The sequence below is a fragment of the Haliotis rubra genome, unplaced genomic scaffold (genome assembly GCF_003918875.1).
Source record: "Haliotis rubra isolate DU_JTF1 unplaced genomic scaffold, ASM391887v1 Scf2469, whole genome shotgun sequence".
Classification (NCBI taxonomy): Eukaryota; Metazoa; Mollusca; class Gastropoda; order Lepetellida; family Haliotidae; genus Haliotis; species Haliotis rubra.
The window spans coordinates 24,300-35,833 of record NW_025766524.1 but is presented as its reverse complement, the minus strand read 5'-3'; the positions used below and the strand labels follow the sequence as shown (position 1 = coordinate 35,833).

The following is an 11,534-nucleotide window of genomic DNA, read 5'->3' as shown; positions in this document are numbered from 1 at the left end:
TTGTCCTCCACTTTCCATGGATAGAGCGACTTGCACGTGCCAAAAATTGTTGACATTAAGTGGCAGGTGGATTTCCATATTGACAATTTGAATAAACAAAGAAGTGCCATTTGTAACAGAATATATCGCACATTCAAAAACGTACAAGTGACACTTCAACGGCCTGGTGTGTTTTCCATACTGTCAAGAAAAGTTTGTAAAACATTCAGTTGTATATATTTCAAGAAACGTTTAAGAAATAGTTTTACCCTTCATTAATGAACCCGAGTATTGTATGAATACCATGTTTTTAATTTTAATAGTACCCTTGAATGAATACTTAAAACAGCACAGCTGCGACTGAAACAGTTACCATTTTCATTTTGTTCAAGAGTGAAAAATGCCATTTAATATATATATCCTTAATTTATTATAATCCAACGCAGTCATTGTAGAATTTTAGAATTAATAAATCCTGAAAATCCATCCATACCAATCATTTTTATACATCATCATCCATAATAATAAATCCAGAGACAAACTCCGGTGCCCCAAATTCCGAAGATAAACTTCGGGCCGAGGCACAGGTATAAATCTCGCTTGAAGAAATCTGGAGCTCAGAGCTAAATGCTCGAAACAAGGTCAAAACCACTAATACTCTCGCTGTGCCAGTGCTCTCCTATTCCTTTGGAGTAGTTGAAAAACGAACGCCAGGACTTGATCGCCTGACCAGAAGGATCATGTGTGATATGAGGCCTGCACCCTCGTTCCTCTCTTAACGTTTATATGTGCCAATCAATTCTGGAGGTCGGAAGGGTTTGATTAATGTGGAAGCTCTTCATGGTAGCATTTTATTGTGTACTTTTATATACTTTTATTGTGTATTTATCGGATGATCCTCGGGTGATGCATGTCAAGACTCACGATGAAAGCAAGGAATTCCACAGCTAATTAAGCGTGCCAAGGTTGTTGGACAGAATCTGAAATTTGAGGTTGATTTTGCTGATGGCGATGTACTGCTGGACGGTACAGCGATGGAAGTAAACCAGGTGAAGTCCTTCACCCAGTCTGCTTAGAGTCGGTCTTTGTGGAGAAGCTTTCTGAGAAGCCATTGCATCGTGTACATGCAGTGTGTGGAACAGAATAGCAGCTCGAGCAGTCACTCCCCACTCGTAATCGCCAAAATGTGATTCTTAAGGAAACTATTAACATGAAATGCCGACTGTGCAATGAATTACAGAGACTGTCCAACACCTTGTCAGGTAGATGCCCTTCCTTGGCACAAACAGCATACCTTAAACGGCATGACGGCATGGTTCGTTGTTTCTACTATTGTCTTCGCCATGCCTGTGCTTTGACTCTGAGGTCCATCCATGGTACGACCCTGAACATGTCCAGGGCGTCATGGAAAATGATGCTTTTAAACTTCTGTGGAATAGGGATCCATATACAGCCTCAGGGAAAATTCCAGCCAACAAAACCCTGATCTTGTCCTTTTTTGATAAAGCTAATGAATTTATTTATATCATTGAATTTTCTGTCCCTTTGACAGCAACGCTTGTAACGTGATTGGCAAGATTCAGGAAAATCATGATAAACATGCGGACCTCGCCTTTGAAATGTCTCGTTTGCATCCCAAGTACACTGTCGTCAGACTCCCCATTGTTCTCGGCGCCTTGGTTTGGGTACACTCTTGATCTCTTAGCGCAGATCAGGAGAGTGCCAGGTTCTCCACCGGGAGCACAACCTTCTGACACTCTGTGTAATGCAGAAGCTGCAGTGTTAAGTCTACATATTCTTCTGAAAGTTCTTAGTGGGTTCGACTAGGCAGTGTTTCCTGGGAGAAGTCCTATTCGCTGTCTGGTCTGCGTGTAGAGGGGGCAAGGGCCCTGAGCTGAAGAGCCTTACCAGCCTGACTGTGCCAGGATCACCCGAACCCTCTTTGCTGCATTCTATCTTTAAACTGTAAAACATAATAATAATAGATTTATATGATGCCTGGTATCCAACTCGAAGCTGTTCAATGGCGCATCACAAAGTCTAGGAGGGAGTATTACCCCGGATAACACAAGCTCCCTGTGTGGCGTAAGGAGGTTAATAGTCACATGACGCATCCCACCGGGTGCCCATTTTCTGCTGGGTGAGCAGAGGCAAATTTGAACACTTGTCTAAGGTGAGACCACATGTATTACATGTGCTTCGTAGTGGGGCAGGACTGAATTCGAAGTCCTAGAAACTGTCAGGAGGCAAGCTGAAAGCCCGGTCACCCATCCAAGGTTTCCCCGCGCTCAACGTTGCTGAACTTCATCTGATTTGTGACCTGAGCTCCATGCACAGGACCACACGCCACCATCATGCGTCACTAACCCTTACAGATACCAGATGGCGATACACGCCACCATCATGCGTCACTAACCAATACAGATACCAGATGGCGATACACGCCACCATAATGCGTCACTAACCCTTACAGATACCAGATGGCGATACACGCAACCATCATGCGTCACTAAGCCTTACAGGTACCAGATGGTGATACACGCCACCATCATGCGTCACTAACCCATACAGATACCAGATGGTGATACACGCCACCATCATGCGTCACTGACCCATACAATACAAATACGTCAGGACATAACTCTTGATAAGGGAAAAGATATACTGTCCATGCACCAGCGTGACCGTGAATATTCTACTGGTTAACTGTCGCCAAATGTAATACTAACACGAACAGCTCGCATCGCGCAATACGACATGCGCTGTCAGTTCAAGGTTGACCGTGCTCATCAGCGCACCTTGCGGATTAGTGAAGGGAAGATAATTGAAAAAGGTCGCCCATTTGTTTCGGTAAGCTCCCAAAACCCCTACATCCCATAACCCCTACAGCTTATAACAACAAAGTTCATGGTCCTGTGCACTGCTAATATCCTGTCTGTTACCAATTTCGCCACAATGGACCAAATCTCGTGTGTGTGTGTTATTGTGTGTGTATTATTGATATTATTGATATGTATGTATGTGTGTGTCTGTGTCTGTGATGTAATGTCAATATTATTGTGTCTGTGTGTGTCCAGGCCCCGAATTTACGAAAGCTCTCTTAGAGCTAAGATAGTCAGCAAGTTAATGTTAATGTATGGCACTTACGACTATCTTTGCTCTAAGAAAGCTTCGAAATTATTCCCTGGTCTTCAGCGCGACCAGCGAACGCTTCGACCACTAAACTTCTCTAACGCCCTTCAGAGTGAGATGACCACCATATAAAATCGAATTAGGGCAGCATTTCTATTTTCTGTCTTTCTCATCGCCCCGACCGACCTTTCTAATTTTATCGCCGACCCCATTTGGTCGAACAGCTGATAATGAACCTTTGATCACTAGCAGGAGGATCTCACTCCCGTGGCCAATATTCCACACATACCACGCTGGGCGGACAGTCATAATGGTCCTCATACATCTCTACCAATAGGGGGCGGTGGGTAGCCTAGTCGGTTAAAGCGCGTTGGCTCGTCACGCCGAAGACCAGGGTTCGATTCCCCACATGGGTACAATGTGTAGAAGTCCATTTCTGGTGTCCCCGCCGTGATATTGCTGGAATATTGCTAAAAACGGCGTAAAACTAAACTCGGTCAGTCAGTCTACCAATAGGGTCTACCATCCAGGTTGAACCTACAAACGCTTTGACCTTAAGGCCAACAATATGCATCCTTACTCGCAACCAAGTAGGGAAGGCTATGGTTAAAGCGCGTCCGCTCATCACCAAGACTAGAGTTCGCTTACCCACGGTGGTACGGTGTGAAGCCCATTCCTGGTGTCACTCTCGCCGTGAAAGTACTAGAAAATTGTTAAAAGCGGGGTAATACTAAACTCACTCACTCATTTGACTATAAGGCCACCATTCTGCATCCTTGCTCGCAACCAGCGAAGACCCATTCCCTTTACCTGCACGATCTCTTTCTTGTTGAGAGCCGTTCGAGTGTTCCTTCAGGAGATCCGGAGCGCGGGCACCTCTGACCAGTCTCTCAATCTGCTCCTTCCTGGTCGCAATGCTGACCGCAACCAGTTCCCGAACGCCGCCGCCGCGAGGACAAGGGCGACAACTACACCAGTGTTCGCCTTGTCGTACTACCTGCAGAAACACAAGTGTATTTTTAGTACTGGTTTTACGTAACTGTAGACTTACAAAAAGGTTTGTGGAAAGAAATTGGTTCCAGTTTAATATCGTCCAGCCTTACAATGCAACTTATATCAATAGAATTGTTTTTAAAAAAACAACATATGTTGCCCTGTCTGACAAACTGATATGCAAGGATGCTCGTAATTGCTGAAATGCAATTCATAGCTTCATCGCTATGCTTAACAGGGTACACGTGTAGCTTTCTTTTCGTGTGAACGCTTGTTCCTTATATAAATCCCTGGTCTGTCTGGTCCAGGTTAGACTATTTACATGCAACCGTTGTAGAGCTGGTACATTGTTAAGTCAGGAATTTAACAACAAACAAAACATGGCTTGTTACGCTATTCCGGTTTTGATCACGTCCACTTCTGCGTTATAAATGTCTTTCTGGACAGTTAACACAGACTGACTGACTGACTGAGTGTGAGTGTGAGTGTGGTTTTTACGCCGCTTTTAGCAATATTCCAGCGGGGGACACAAGAAACGTATTTGCTTTTAACCAGCATGTATTCATATACATGACATTGTAAAGAACGTCAACCCTGCATACGAACCTGTCATCTGCATTGTACCTATATACACAACAACAAGTGTGCTGTCACTGTACAAACAATGTACAGACAGGTCACTGTACCCCTGCGTGTTTACTCGCACCTGTCTCCATTGTACACCTACCACATCTACGACAACTACGACCCCCACATATCAACACCACCTTACCTTCCTAACACCACCCTCCGTTTGAATCTAAAACCCTTGATCATATAAACAAGGGGATATAAGAAGGCCGATTCTCGCAAGGCAGCCATCTGGGTCAAACTGTTAAGCGCGTCCATACCATTGTTTATAAATATGCTGTAACAACATTAACTCAAGCAGTGACAAGCGCATACCTTGTGAATGTTTATGTCGTGTTGCCGTAGGTGGAGCTGCAGCAGTTTACACGGAGTTCACACCGTCAATACTACTTCGGCTCAAAGTCACCGTGAAATAGTCCCAGGTAAAACATATACTCTTCCTGACGCTGACCGCGCATGTGCCACTCAGAACAACCAGTGAACTGGCTCACATCGCCGATATTGTTTGTTTTTTGTTTTTCAAACTTCAGAAACAGCTGTGTTGCGGTGTTTATCTGACTAAACTTGGGATCGAGAGACCTAGACTTACACAGGTTCTTCCCAAAGTATAGACATTGATTTATAATCTTATTATTCTTACCCGGTATTAACATTTTCTATTAATTACAGCATTATTTGACCAGTACATCCTATACATATCACCCCGTCCATTCATATATTTTGTTCGAATGTTAACAGTACACTCTCGTGACGTATACACAGTAACTGCTATTTCAAGAGGAAATCAATTAAAATATTGGTTCAAGATATATTATATATTACAAATTATGCTCCATTCCCGAAAATACTGGAGTGTGCAATGAGGAGATGAGTTCTCCACGGATGCGATCAAGGCACGTGGAGATTATATTATATATGACATATGTTATCAGGGGTCAGTTTGGACGTACGTTACATCCCAACTGCTAAAGACATGAGGTCCACTAACGCACGACAGTGTGGTTTGCCCATTTGGTGGTGCTCTAATAACGCTCGTCTGTGGGCTGTTAAATTAAAACACCCACCCACACACTTAATGCTGCTTTAACAGCATTCATGTTCCAAATCGGGCAGGGCTTTCCTGTATCAATTAGGAGAGTCGTCGTTTCCGGTGTGGTGAGGGGCGGTGGGGTAGACTTGTGGATAAAGCGTTCACTCGTCACGCCCAAGACACGGGTTCGATTCCCCACATGGGTACGAGGTGTGAAGCCCATTTCTGATATCCCCCGCCGTGATATTGCTGGAATATTGCTAAAAGCGGCGTAAAACTCAACTCACTCACTCACTGCGGTGTGGTGAATAGTGATTAGTCATTAAAAGTTACAGTCAAGGCAGGTTTCATGGTGGGAATTCCATCACGGCAGTGAAATCACCGGGTTCACGTATTACTAACTGTCTGGACCCGTGAAGATCCGGGTCTTCAGTATCCCATGCTTGTCGTAAGAGGCGACTAATGGGATCGGTTTGTCAGGCTCGCTGACTTGGTTGGCACATGTGATCGGTTACCATTTGTGTAGATCGATGCCCATGCTGTTGATCACTGGTCCAGACTCGATCACTGGTCGCCGCCATATAGCTGGAATATTGCCGAATGCGGCGTAAACCTAAACTCACTCTCTCACTTACTGACTGGGTAGAAGCTAGTGATCAGTGTTTGTTTTGACATGTCAGTCTACAGGATACACTAGGCTTCCTTCAAAGCAAGACCTCCGTATTTACACTCATTTTATTGATATACTTGAAAATAGTCAAAAATAAGATATAATATCGACAATAATGCTTGTGTGCTGACCAAAAATCGTAAATTGATAATTCTACAACCGATATACAAGTTGAAGTTCTTATTATGTTGTTAATGAACAAAGACAACGTTATAAACGGTTATGATAAACTGTTTAAGACAGACGAACGTCATCGTTGGCAAAATTGCCAGTAATACTTTTAAGGAGATCATACGTGCATATAGTTTTATATCCATGGTAACACAAACGTTGTGAATAAATGTCATTCATGAGTTTCCCTCAAAGCAGTCGAACAGGGCTTTGAGTACCTCCACTTCTCCTTCAACCTTTGCTTCGGTGAGAGACGGGGCTGATTTTTCTACCAAACGAGAGATCAACACGTCTCGCCATTTGGCGTCATCAATAACAACTCTGACGTCATACTTCTTGGGAGGCCGGTCCTTGATGATGACGACAGAGTTTCTCAGCTGCATTGACACTGTAGATTTAGGGTTCTGGAACTCGAACAAAACCGTCACATTGACCCGCCCGCATTTCTCAGCCGCGAAACGAACCCCGAGGACTTTAAACAACGTAACAAGCGGCATCCCGCGGATGAATCGAGCCATTGTGAGAGGTCCTGGCCGGGCGTCCGTTGCACCAATGACCTCAAGGGCAAATGTGTGGAAGTAGTTCCGGCCGTTGGAACTGATCTGTTGATTGCCAATCTCCATCATGCACTGAGATGCTATGTCACGTGCTTCTTTGTTCGTATCGTCTGCTCTGATGATGTGGGAAGCGACAGTCAGACCCCATCTGTGATCCCCCTTCGTCCAGAGCCTTCTTTGCCATCTTCACCATGTTGTCAATTCCTCCGCCGAGAGCTACATACCGATTGGCCAATTCGTCTGGGGTCAGAGGTGAAAGGTGCACCGGGTCGCCGTCGAACCATCCAAGGTAGGTGTTAAACACACCCTTAACGGACCATTCCACTGTTCCGTAAAATTCAAGCAAGTATGGGTGGGTAGCTAATTGCTCCGGCAGACGGACTTTTGCCGCAATCTCGTCTGGCATCAAACCTTTGTTCATGAACCTGATTGTCTGATCGTGAACAAACTGAATGGCGTCTCGGTAACTGGTCAGTAGTGACATGATGGCATCAGCGCCCTCTAGCGGTCGTGTGTGACTCGGGACGAGGTAGTGAGGTTCAAGGTCAATAATCTTGTCCAGTGAGGATGACCAGTCCAGTAGACTGCGAGACGGCGTTCCCCTAATGGCGTAGAGGTTGGGGAAGGCGCGGTAGACGTCGTCGGCGCAAAGGAACACCTTCTGGTCCGGCAGCCATACTCCTATCTGGTCAGCTGTTTCTCCGGGGATGTGGACAAGTTTCATTGAGACACCTGAAGTGGTGAAATATAACAAAATATGTATACATTGTAAGACGCCTCACACAATACTACAGGTATGTTGAATCAGAAATGTGTTCACCTGCCCTCGAGCAAGCTAAGTCTTAAATATGCTGGTCGTAGCGACCGTAGCTAAGATAAACGTAACTCATATATCTTTAACACAGATTAACTTCTGTTGAAACTCTACGATTGTGGATCGGGTCTTGAGGCTTAAAGATACTTTTCTAATCGATTTTTTCTTGAGATTCCTGCCACAAATATTCGTGAAATGAGATATAACCTGTTACAATGTACAATGCAACTTCTACTTGTCCAACAGCTACGTAGGTGCTGTCAGCCAGGCATTTTCGTACAACAAAGGTGGCAAGGGGGCCAAGACGCGAATGCGTCTTAATAAGCTATGCGGGGTTGCTCCCCTTGGTTACCTCCAGAATCTAGTGATTGTGCGATGTTAATCCAGATTTTGTATTCCTTCACATTATATGTAAATAACCTTAAGCTTAGATCAGTGCTGACTTTCGTCCCTAATTACGCTAAATTGCCTTGAAAACATCCAAGTGCTGTCCAAAGATTAGTTGACCCTCATATCCCTTTCGTGCAATACATGATCCATCACAGATGAAAAGCTGGAAGTTAATCAAAATGGATATACTTCAGATTGTTTGAATATATTCAAACATAGACGTCGCTTTCATATGTTCAGGATTTCATGTTAACGAGACCCGTGAAGGTCCGGGTTAGAATATTGATCTTCAGTAACCCATGCTTGTCGTGAGAGGCGACTAACGGGATCGGGTGGTCAGGCTCGCTGACTTGGTTTACACATGTCATCGGTTCCCAATTGTGCAGATCGATGCTCATGCTGTTGATCACTGGATTGTCTGGTCCAGATTTTTACGCTGCTTTAAGCAATATTCCAGCAATATCACGGCAGGGGGCTTCAGAAATGGGCTTCATTCAGTTTACCCATGCGTGACGGACGAACGCTTTAACCCCACCGCCCCAGGGTAGCCTAGTGGATAAAGCGTTGGCTCGTCACGCCGAAGACCCGGGTTCGAATCCCCACATGGCTACATTGTGTGAAGTCCATTTGTGGTGTCCCCCGCCGTGATGTTGCTGGAATATTGCTAAAAGCGGCGTAAAACCAAACTCAGTCAGTCAGTCAGTCACTAGGCTACTCCACCGCCCCTTCATGTAAACGATTATTCCACCGTCACAAGGTTCAACTAGAACCTTGTACAAACCTGCATAGCTGATGTCCCTCTCTGATCCTATGAACAGCTTGTTTGGCATGACAAGGCCGAAGTCGATATTGTCTTTGTCAAGGGCCAGTGTGAACCCAATCCCTGAGTTGATCTGCGCTGGTGTGAGGGTACCAAACTGGCGCATACCGCGAGTCAGTATGATTTCATTACTGTGGAACAATCTCTGGAACTCCCTGAGGATGAGCTGGTGAGCCCAGACGTCTGGAGGGTGAGCCGGGTCCTCGATGAACGACTGCAAGATGAATTTAGATATTTTATCTTGTGTATTCAGTTCATTTATTTGTTCGTTCGAGTGAGTGAGTGAGTGAGTGAGGTTTTACGCCGCTTTTAGCAATATTCCAGCAATATAACGGCGGGGGACACCAGAAATGGGCTTCATATATTGTACCCATGTGGGGAATCGATCCCGGATCTTCGGCGTGACGAGCCAACGCTTAAACCACTAGGCTACCCCACCGCCCCTTGTTCATTCGAACGTCCTTTCGTTCAATTCATCGTTTGTTCGTTCGTACGTTCTTTCATTCATTTATTCATAGATTTACTTATTTCTATATCATATACATATTTCATATATTTTTATGCAATATCGAGGTGACCTGTAACCTTTGAATGCGAAACATCCCACATCGAGATACGATAATAAGCAATAGTGAGTATGGTTTTACGCAGCTTTTAACAATTTTCCAGCAACATCATGGTGGGGGACACCAGAAATGGGCTTCACACATTTTACCCATGTGGGCATCGAACCCGGGACTTCAGCGTGACGAGTGAGCGCTTTAACCACTAAGCTATCCCACCGCCCCTGATAAGCAATAAAAGATACATCAGCTAGCCTGACCAACCAACTAACGTACTCTGAAAAGACGGGGAATAAAGTGTTTGGTGTGCCAGTAAGGTATGAGTAAAGTTGAAATCAACTCACTCACGCAGTCGCTAACGTATTCTCACCTTGGCCCCGAAAGTGTGGTCGATGTGGTTGTGGGTGTAAATGATGGCGCGCACAGGCTTCTTGGTGATGGCCCGGAGATCCCGAAACACCTCATTGCCCGCGGAGACACTCTCCGTGACGTCGACAATGATGACGCCGTCATCTCCCTCGATCATGATAGTGTTGGCCAGGGCGTATCCGACAGCGCAGTAGACGTTGGGGGTCACCTGCAGTCCAGTGAGAACGTCAAACATTAACGCACTTCCCTAGATCAAGACTATTTCATTAAATGGATCAGATAGGGCGTGTTTGTTTATAATTTTAAAACAAACATGTCCACACCAAACCTCGTTAGTTGGACCCTATGTTCTTATTTAGTTTTTCATACTCTAAAACAAAAAGACCAAAACCTCAGGGCAATGCCAGCTGTCTTCATTATTTTTACTGAAAATATTTTGTTCTCATTTTTTGTTAAACGATGCATGACAAACGAAAAGCACTCACTTGAAAATTAGATGTGGCCAAACGTTACAGGAAACGTTACTGGAGTAAAACCGTCGCCGAAACATTGCAAGATTGAGTGAGTATGGTTTTACGCCGCTTTCAGAAGTATTCCAGCAATACCACGGCGGGGGACACCAGAAATGGGCTTCACACATTGTACCCATATGGGGAATCGAACTACGGCGTGACGAGCGAACGCTTTAGCCACTAGCTTATAGGCTACCCCACCGCCCCTACAAACTTGAGGTCAATGAAACACGTATCAAACACACTACTAGAGCATATCCATGACTTGTCTGTTTCATATTTAGTCACCATGGGTGTACACTTTCTTTTGCCTGGTAGTGTATCAAAACATCATTTAATAAAACAGACAATAGCTTCAATCTGCATCCTTACTTGCAGCCAACTGAACCTATCCCTTTACCTGGATGATCTCTTTCTTGTTGAAGACGTTCGAGTGTTCTTTAAGAAGGTCCGGAGCTCGGACACTGCTGACCAGTCTCTCAATCTGCTCCTTCCTGGTCTGTCTTGACCACAACCAGTTCCCCCCGAACGCCGCCGCCGCGAGGACGAGGGCGACAACAACACCGGTGTTGGCCATGTTGTACAACCTGGGAAGGAGACACGCAAGTCAGGTTTCAAGTGTTTCAACACACCATAGCTACAAAGCGATGTCACACTGTACAAATCACCTTGGGTTTGTGGAGTGAATGAGTATAGGTTTACACAACATTTAGACAACAGGGGACAACTGTCAGCGGCAGGGGACACCAGTAATGGGCTTCACATAATGTACCCATGTGGGGAATCGAACCCAGGTCTTTTGCGTGACGTGCGAACGACTTACCCACTAGGCTATCCCACTGCTCTTTACCTTTTGGAAATAGAAAAGGGTTCGGATACCTTTCGATAAACTGTATCAGATATA

At 45.0% G+C, this 11,534-nt stretch overlaps 1 protein-coding gene across 1 annotated transcript; it reads right to left on the bottom strand.

Moving 5' to 3' along the window:
• Window positions 1-1,690: 1,690 nt before the first annotated feature.
• Window positions 1,691-11,207, bottom strand: LOC124279119 (putative alkyl/aryl-sulfatase YjcS). Its single transcript, XM_046714908.1, is given in 7 exon segments — window positions 1,691-1,737; window positions 3,922-4,108; window positions 6,824-7,327; window positions 7,329-7,894; window positions 9,148-9,400; window positions 10,120-10,326; window positions 11,031-11,207. Coding segments are annotated over 7 exon segments (1,941 nt in total).
• Window positions 11,208-11,534: the final 327 nt, after the last annotated feature.